The sequence below is a fragment of the Octopus bimaculoides genome, chromosome 11, assembly GCF_001194135.2.
Source record: "Octopus bimaculoides isolate UCB-OBI-ISO-001 chromosome 11, ASM119413v2, whole genome shotgun sequence".
NCBI classification, from domain to species: domain Eukaryota; kingdom Metazoa; phylum Mollusca; class Cephalopoda; order Octopoda; family Octopodidae; genus Octopus; species Octopus bimaculoides.
In genome coordinates, this window is record NC_068991.1 from 39,425,878 (window position 1) to 39,435,434 (window position 9,557).

At 34.2% G+C, this 9,557-nt stretch overlaps 1 protein-coding gene across 4 annotated transcripts in view; it reads left to right on the forward strand.

Moving 5' to 3' along the window:
- The window catches only part of LOC106869438 (serine/threonine-protein phosphatase 4 regulatory subunit 3A), a 57,352-nt gene that overhangs the window by 19,217 nt on the left and 28,578 nt on the right, over positions 1-9,557 (forward strand). For all 4 annotated transcript variants that reach the window (XM_052971713.1, XM_052971715.1, XM_052971714.1 and 1 more), the window contains 5 exons: positions 1,054-1,677; positions 4,670-4,819; positions 5,710-5,754; positions 8,275-8,391; positions 8,716-8,770. In XM_052971713.1, coding sequence (XP_052827673.1) covers positions 1,054-1,677; positions 4,670-4,819; positions 5,710-5,754; positions 8,275-8,391; positions 8,716-8,770 — 991 coding nt within the window. The remainder of the gene's footprint in view (positions 1-1,053; positions 1,678-4,669; positions 4,820-5,709; positions 5,755-8,274; positions 8,392-8,715; positions 8,771-9,557) is intronic.

Genomic DNA, 9,557 nt, shown 5'->3' on the forward strand with positions numbered 1-9,557 from the left:
GGAAGGTGACGTTGGTAACGATCACGCTCAAATGGTGCTATTTACATGCCTCCGGCACGGAAGCCAGGCAGCTGCTCTGGCAATGATCACACTCGGACGATGCTCTTAGTGCTCCGCTGGTACAAGTGCCATCACAATTTCGCATTCGCTTGCCCCAACTTTTCTTTGCAAGCCGAGTTTAGTGTTCAATGAAAGAGACGTTGTCATGGGTGCCAGTCTACAAATTTAGTTCGATTTTGATTTCACTTGCCTCAACAAGTCTTCACAAGCTGGCTACATCCCTGGCAGAGGCCTTGGATTTTGGTCTCACTTGGCTTGCCGGGTCTTCTCACACACAGCATATTTCCAAAGGTCTCGGTCACAAGTCATTACCTCGGTGAGGCCTAATGTTCGGAGGTCGTGCTTCACCACCTCATCCCAGGTCTTCCTGGGCCTGCCTCTTTCACGGGTTCCCTCAACTGCTAGGGTGTGGCACTTTTTCACACAGCTATCCTCATCCAGTTGTGCCACGGTTGTTGGTCTTGGACAGATGTCATTTAGCCTTCTTTGGATTTCATCTCACAGGTGCCCTATGAGGTTCAAGTCTGGACTTAGGGCAGGCCATGGCACTATCTGGATGTTGTACTGTTGGAAGAAGTCTGTTGTCAACCTGGCAGTAGTTCAGTATATATAGATAGTTAAGAGGACTAAAATAACTTTATCAAGAGGTATTTGAATGTATTTTGTGATACACATGCAATTTGAAACTTGTGAAATTTCTGTATATGCCAACATTTTCTGTTTCGAATACTCGAAAGTTTGCTTAAATGTTTTTTAAATTATCTTTAGATGTTTATTCACTTGTAGATTTATTCATTTGAAAGATGTTATTGTTTGATTTAAGTATTGGTCAGCTGTTACTTTTCTAAGCATAGACTTAGAATTTGCACATGTTTTGTAGTAGAGCTTTTTTTGTTTTTGTTATTCTTTAATGAAGCCCTTTTTTCGTTAAACTGCTTTTATATAAAAAAAAAAAAAAAAAAAAATTTGACTTACAAATTTAATATGTTTCAGGTTCAGGGCAAAGATCCTTCAGTGGATATAACTCAAGACGTTGTGGAAGAATCTGAAGATGAGCGCTTTGATGACATGCCTGATGCAGCTCCCCCTATTGAGTTGCCTCCGTGTGATTTAAGCAAACTCGAGGAGATCTCAGAACTGTTTAACAACGTGCTTCCGTCGCCTATACGGCGAGAGAAACTCTCAGTAGCAATAGAAACTGAAAATTACATTAAAAAACTTATAGATTTATTTCATATGTGTGAGGACCTTGATAACATTGATGGATTACATCACCTTTATGACATTTTTAAGAGTATCTTTTTGCTTAACAAAAATGCTCTTTTTGAGATCATGTTTGCTGATGACATTATATTTGATGTTGTTGGTATTTTAGAATATGACTCTTCTCTATCTCAGCCAGCTAGACATAGAGAGTACTTACAAAATACATCGCGGTTCAAAGAAGTTATACCCATCACAAATACAGAATTGCGGAACAAAATCCACCAAACTTACAGAGTACAGTATATCCAGGATGTGATATTACCAACACCTTCAGTTTTTGAAGAAAATATCTTGTCAACATTAAGTTCCTTCATATTTTTCAATAAAGTAGAAATTGTTACAATGATACAGGTAAATATTTTCAATTTAAACAGTTTTTTGCTTTTCAATTTACTATTTTACATTCATCCTTACTTAATCAAATGGTTTTTGAATTAATATGACTGCTTTTAATATTTTTCTTTACATTTGTCAGTGGTATTAACATTTAGATAGTTCCCAGTGGTTCCCAACATTTTCACTACCAAGGAACTTTTATTTAAATGAGTTTTCCCATGGACTCCATGATATTACTTATCGTTATGTGTGTATGTATATATATACGAAATTTTGAATTTAATTCATGGGCTCCCAAGTTGGGAACCACCAGTTTAGTCTTTTAATTCTTTTAACATGAGAAGGCTAATCTGTATGTGTACTTTTCTACAGACTTTTAGATAATGTTTTTGTACCTCATTAAGATGATCTCACCTTTAATATAGAAACATTTGTCAACATTGCTGTCAAATATAACCCCCCCCCCCCCAAATTATATTTTGTTGTTGGAGATTTTAATTAAGCTTGTTTCTCAATTTTTCATTTTTAACCAACATTTCAGATTTACAAATTTCTGTCTTTTTTAACATTCCCCATTTTCAGAGTGGACAGGTTTGCATTGTGAAAATTTAGAATGTAAAACACTTCGTTACACAGTTATTGAATCATTATGTAAACAAGTAGTAATGTTGAATTAAGCTGAATTATTGGTTTATTGGTTCTCTTATTGAAAATTGTTCACTTAGATCTGAAAGTAAATAATGTGTACTTTATAATGATTCAGTTTTAACTGCTTACATCTATTGTTAGTGATTCTTGATACTTCAAATAATTAAACTACTCTCTGGATGAAAAAACAACAAAAGTGAGAACTTGAAGCTCCAAGGATTCTTTATATTTGAATAATATTATTGCATTGTAAGTTGTTAGAATATCTGGCAGTTATTGCAGAATCATTGGCATTTGAAAAAGTTATATTTTTTACATCAAGCATACTCCTTGAAAATGACCATTAACCCTTTCATTACAGTTTCAATGTATTTTGAAAATAATGAAGAATTAAGTAAAATAATTGTTTTACGAAGCTGGTGTTTGGAACATAAACTAACATGAAATACACTGAACCACAAAAGAAACTCGATTTTTTCGAATGTCATTTTCTTATGGTAAATTCTGAAAATTTATTTCAGGGATATAAGTATAAATATTCCAAGACATGTTGGTTTATGGCTGAGATCCAAATTACAGGTAACCTTTCAACTTTCCTTGAAATGAGATGCCAAAAGACATCTCATGGAGGTTATGGGTGTAAAAATCAACGTGAACCGCATTCCTGGCATTCATAATTTGGACGCATTAGGTGTGACCTGATTGTCAGCAGCGCAGAGGGAACAAGCTATCGGTCAATTGCTAGTAGGGCAGCGTACCCTGGCTGTTGCGAAAGCTTACAATATCCATGTCAGCACCATCTATTGCCTGCAACAGTGATAAAAGAACACCGGCAGCACTGCAGACCATACTCGCAGAGGGCGCCCCCAGGTGACCATGCCCGGGCAGGACCACTTCATCCACCTGTAACACCTCTGTGATCGCTTCAGACTGGCCAGTGTGACAGTTTGCGAGACCATTGGCACTGGACAGCAACCCATCAGTGATGACATGGTATGACATCAACTGGCTGCCTGCAACAGTGATAAAACAGCACTGCAGACCCTGCTCGCAGATGGCACCCTTGGGTGACCACACCCAGGCAGCGATAAAACAACACCAACAGCACTGCAGACTATGCACGCAGAGGGTGCCTCTGGGTGACCACGCCCAGGCAGGACTGCTTCATCCACCTGCAACACCTCTGTGATTGCTTCAGACCAGCCAGTGCGACAGCTCGCGAGACCATTGGCACTGGACAGCGACCCATCAACGACAACACAGTACAACATCGACTGGCCGCCAACAACCTGCGTTGCCGTCGTCCTACGGGGGGGGGGCCTCACTCCCCACCACCCCGTCAAGCACAACTACAGTAGGCTACACAGAACCAACATTGGCAGCGTCAACGATGGAAGTTGATAGTCTTCTCTGAAGAGAGCTGGTACTGCGTTTCCATCTTGGGTGGCAGAGTGAGGGTGTGGTGTAGGAGGGATGAACACTACAGAGACACGTGTCATGAAGAGAGATGTGCGGAGTGGCTAAAGCATCATGGTTTGGGGTGCTATAGGCCTGAATCAGAGAATTGGGCCCCGTGTGTTCCAAAATGTTAGTGTAAGCAGAGGGAATGGCATCACAGTGCAGTGCTATGTTGACCAGATCATAAGACCTCACATTGTGCCTTTCCACGTCACCATAGCCACATGTTCCAGAAGGACAATGCTGTGGCCAGCTCTTGGCCCGGATTTGAACTCAACTGAATGCTTGTGGGACAAAATCCAGAGATGGCTGAATCAGGTGGTCCAAAGGCCGACAGCTCCTGGAACTGGAAGCAGCTTTCTTCAGGGTGTAGGCACAGGTGCCAATGGCTTTTGTGAACTGCCTCGTGCTCTTCATGTACCAACGGTGTATGGCTGTTTTGAACACCCAGGGAGGGCATACACAGTATTGAACATGTCATGCCATACAATCTTGATGTGCTGGATCCACCCACTACCAGAACACATGACAACGACCCATAGACTGTGGTCAAAATGCATCCAAGAAATTGACTTCATCAGATTTATCAAAATTTATTTCTGACATAATGAAATTAGAACATATTTCACAGTCACACACGTCTTGTGTTTCTTTTGCGGTTCAGTATATTGATGGAAGTTTTTAATTTAGCTCACTTTAAAAAAGGAAGTTTGCATCATAGAACTAGGGGCACTCTCAGGTTGGTTGGTATCAAAGGGTTAAATAACTTATGTATTACATGGTTTAATATTGTAGTGTTTTAATAAAAGACAGTTGTCATCTAAAGAATTCTTGAGAACCATATTCATTCATATCTCTGAAACATTTTGATGGAATTGTGTTTTCTTGGTTTGATATACAGGAAGATGAAAAATTCTTAAATAGTTTATTCACTCAACTTACTGATGATGAAACAGATGATGAAAAAAGAAGAGAATTAGTTCTTTTCCTTAAAGAATTTTGTACATTTTCTCAAACATTACAACCACAAAACAGGGACTCCTTTTTTAAGGTAAATATTTTATTATTTGAACATAAAGATTAATAAAAAAACATAACTATTATTTTAAATGCTTTGGGTTAAGTTTTTTGTTTATTACAGCTGAGTAAAATTGAAAACAAAATATTGACCCATGTTTGTGGGATTGTATAGTATACTTAATATATAAGTATATGCCAAATGAATATATATAAGGCTGTTTTAGCATTTACTGTTTTGTTTTCTACTCAGCAATTATTTCATGTTTGAGATAATTTGGTATTTTTATAACATTTTTGTATGTTTAGTTTAAATACTGAGAATTATTGGAAACGTTATTATGAACTTTTTAATTTTATATCAATTAAAACATGTATAAAATTCCAGGCATCCTATAAGCAAGAGGATCCAATTTAAAACGTTTTCTTCAAAAATCAATAATTCTTTCTTCTTTCCTGGCTGTATGCACAATATAAAACTGGCAATCAAAATAGCATGTTTCTTTAATGCAGCATACGAAATGAACATAATTTTACCAAACAGTATTTGCTATATAGTATAGTTGCATGTTTTTTAATGTTTTCACTTGTTCCTCACAAGGATTTTGTATGATATATTTCTTATCCCTTTTGTTGTTATTTTTCTGTTGCAGTATATTGCCTATGTTTGAATTAATTTTGAAAATAATGAATTTAGTAAAATAATTGTCATTATTAAGTTGGTATTTTAAACATAAACAAACTTGAAATTTTGATGGAAGGTTTTAATATAGATAACTTAGAAAAAAAGATTATATCATAGAACTAGAAGCAGTCTTAGATGAGTTGGTGTAAAAAGGATTATTTGAATTGGAGAGTTTCCTTTTATATTTTATTACTCTGTTGTTTCAATATTAATTCCAATACAATATTTCTTCCTTACAGACTTTATCTAATCTTGGAATTCTGTCAGCTATTGAAATTATTTTGGTAAGTAGGACTTTTTTTGAAAGTTGTTATACTATTTTCTATTGAATTAAAAACAAATGAAATTAAATTTTATTTCCTTGGTATCATAGTCTTTATTAGAACAATAGTAAAATCAGCTGAAAGTGATTAGACAATAAATATTAGTTAAACCTGCTAACGGCATAAGAAATGTAATTAAACTGATGGGCATAATAATGCCATAGTCAGTTGCTGCAATGATAAATGGATTTCAAGTTAATGAACTATATGAAAGTGGTAAATTCATTAAAGATTTTACTCATGTCTGTTATCATGGTACTATATTACTACTCAGAACTCTGCAAATGGGATACTTGGAAAAAAATAAAGCACTCTTTGGAGTGTTGAGCTAATGAGATGTGGTATCTCATATGTTTTAATGTTGGCAGTGAGAAAGTTAGATATGTTGTGTATGTTGACAACAATAGTATTAATATTTGTTGTGGATTCATGAATACTAAATAACTTAGAATATACAAGATAGTGAGCTTTGTTCATGGTATGTGCAATATTAATTTTAAGGCACAAGTTAGTTAAGAAAGTGATTGGGCTTTAGTAGTATTGGTTGATATAAAATATGAGAATGGATAATATTTACTTGTGACTTAATGTTGGCAAGTGATTATGATAGGGAGAGAGAAAAATCAGATTCCAGATCATTAGTAAATTATATAATGCAAGATATGAGGTGCATTTTTGCTGGTCTGTGCTGTTTCTTGTAGCATAAGAAAGCAATAAAGTAATGAATGCAATAAAGGTAAAATGTATCTAATTTTCTCACAGGAAAATAGTTTCTCCACCATTGTGTTTTCACAAACTTTTTTATAATGAAAATGGTCCTATCAGAAAAAAAAAGAAGAAAAAAAAGATGATAAATGTATTATTCTATGATTGTTTGGGATTTGTCTTTAACCAATTCTGGAGAGTTATAATTGCTTTTAGGTATTATTTATTTTATCTGATAAGGGTTGTGATGATGATAGAATAAGAAAAATGAGTTGGATTCTTTTCATGTTTCATGTTTGATATTTAATTGTTGTCAAATCAAACTCTGCCTTTCATTCATCTATACTTGATTAAATAAATATTGATTTCAAATTTTGGCACATGACCAGCAATTTTGGGGGAGGGGATCAGTTGATTACATTGACCCCAGTATTCAACTGGTACTAATTTTATTGACCCCAAAAGGATGAAAAGCAAAGTCGGCCTCACTGGAATTTGAACTCAGAATGTAAAGATGGACGAAATGCCACTAAGCATTTTGCCCAGTGTGCTAACAATTCTGCCAGCCTGCCACCCTGTTACTAAATAGATATTAATAACATGTGATCAACTCATTTGGTGATTAGGCTTGTGTATAGTTCCACTTTTTTGGTTGCATTTGTAATGAATATATATTACCTATAATGTCTTAATTTTGAAAATAACCCAGAAATTGGAGTTTAATCATATCCAGCCTGAATATTCTACTTATTTTATGTTCAGACTGGCCAGATCCAGCTACTCACACCTATCCTACAATGTGATTCTAAAAATAAACAATCACATCATCAAAATATTGAAGCTACAAGATAATGCATGGTCGATTCAAAACAATGTGAATAAATATGCATTACATTTAACAGAGTAATCTGACTGCTAAAGGGTTAAGCAACAATCTATAACTTGGTATATTAACATGGCGTTCAGAATACAACATAAAGAACTATTATTAACACTATTATAATGCAGATATCCCTTGTTACAGAAACATTGCATTCTTATTCTTAAAAACCTTGCTGTAATGTGGAATTCTCTAACACAAGATTTATTTTTCTATTGATTTACTTCATCTAAATTATGAAGTGTTCTGTCAGCATGTTTCTGAAAAAGTAGTACAGTTATACACCTCATTTTCTAAATGAAAATACCAGTTTTTGAACAAAACAATACTGTATGTTGATACATGAAAGCATTTGAAGAAAATTACATTACGGTAGAAATAAAAATTACTAATATTACTTAAGAGTTATGTATTCTCCTCAAAAGATGTGGACTTTCTGCAAAAAGTAGCAGTTTTCTTATTTTAGATGCAAAAATGGAATAGAGGAGAGATGTTGAAAATTGGGAAATTTATGAAGGAGAAAGTACTGTATAATTAAAGTTAGTAGTAAGACCCAGGTCAGTTGAGTTGGGGCAACATGGAAGACGGATGTTAAATAATGATGATGTCTTGCTACCTTCATGTCTTTATAAACTAGTTAATTGTTGTAGAAATAGTTAATATTAATCTTTATTGTATTTAGTGTTAGGGATAAAATTGTATGTGCTACAATTGGTATTTTTTCTATGAAATTAGTAAATGCTTAATCATTAAAATAGATTTTCTTCAAATTTGGAGAAAATTTCTTTGCTTTATTAATGAAGTATTTAATGTGTACATGCTAAAATTATCTTTATTATGTATAAAAATAGGAAAACTCAGTTTTTTGTTATCGTAGAATGTAATTTCAATTTTAGGGATTAGATGACGAGCAGATGAAAACAGCAGCCATTGACATATTTTCCTATATAGTGGAGTTCAGTCCGTCCATGGTTCGTGAATTCATTCTTCTGGAAGGACAAAGTCAAGATGATGTAAGAAAATTTCCTTGTGAATTCAGCTTGCTTTGTTTCATAAATGTGAAGATTTTATTACAATTTTATTTATAAAGAACGTTATTTCAGATATATAAATAACCAAAAAATTTTGGTATTTTTTTTTGTTTTTGTTTTTTAGGTAACAAAAGCTTTCATGCTATAGTAAAATAATTTGTTCATAATATGCACTTATATTACTGATTCATAATGCTCATGTTTAAGAAATATTGATAGATATTTTAATGAAACAAAGTAGAATATTTGCCTGTGATATTGTGTTTAGAAAATGAGAATGTTTATATGGCAATTTTACTTTTTCAGGAAGACTTACTAATCAACTTGGTCATCGAACAGATGATCAATGATACGGATCCAGGTAAGATCACTTTATAAAATTCTTTATATTTATTGCTTTAGTTATTAAACTTTCTTAATGACTTGTATTGCCTCTGATGTTCAGTTTGTTGCCCTTCCCACACCCCTGCCCCCCCGAATAAATCCATATTTTAATTTTTGCTTAGTCAGTAAATTTTTCTGCATGTGTATACGTTTTAGCATATTTTATTAGTACAGTGTAGAAGTTTTATGTGTATGTATGTTGCATGCTACAGTTTAGTTATTGTAATATATTTTTGTGTGTTGTTCCAATACTGGTGGTTTCACATCATGATTTAAAATGACAATCTGAGAAATATTTTTATTTTCATGGTTCTCTACTAAAAATTCAAAAAATATTTTTAATATGAGGATTATAATTTCATACAGTTTCTAGGCAAAAATTGTGAAAGTGGTTTTGTCAGTTAAAGAAGCAGGATATTAATTGCTTAGATTATATTTCTAACTCCTAAATAGATGCTCTGAATTAACAGAACATGGTAAAAATGGAACTTTTCTTCAAGGAAGTATTTGTATTGTTCCTATTTGTGATCCTAATGTTATGAAGGCTTGCCCTTGTGGAACACAATGCCTTTCCTAATAAGCAAGGAGTTTTTTTCATCTTACTCTTTTTTTGAAGCTAGAAGTAGTGTTTAGTTATTGATAGTAAGCTTCCTTTGTTATTGTATGGCTAGGCGAGCTGGCAGAATCGTTAGTACACCGGGCGAAATGCTTAGCGGTATTTCGTCTGCTGCTACATTCTGAGTTCAAATTCCGCCGAGGTCGAC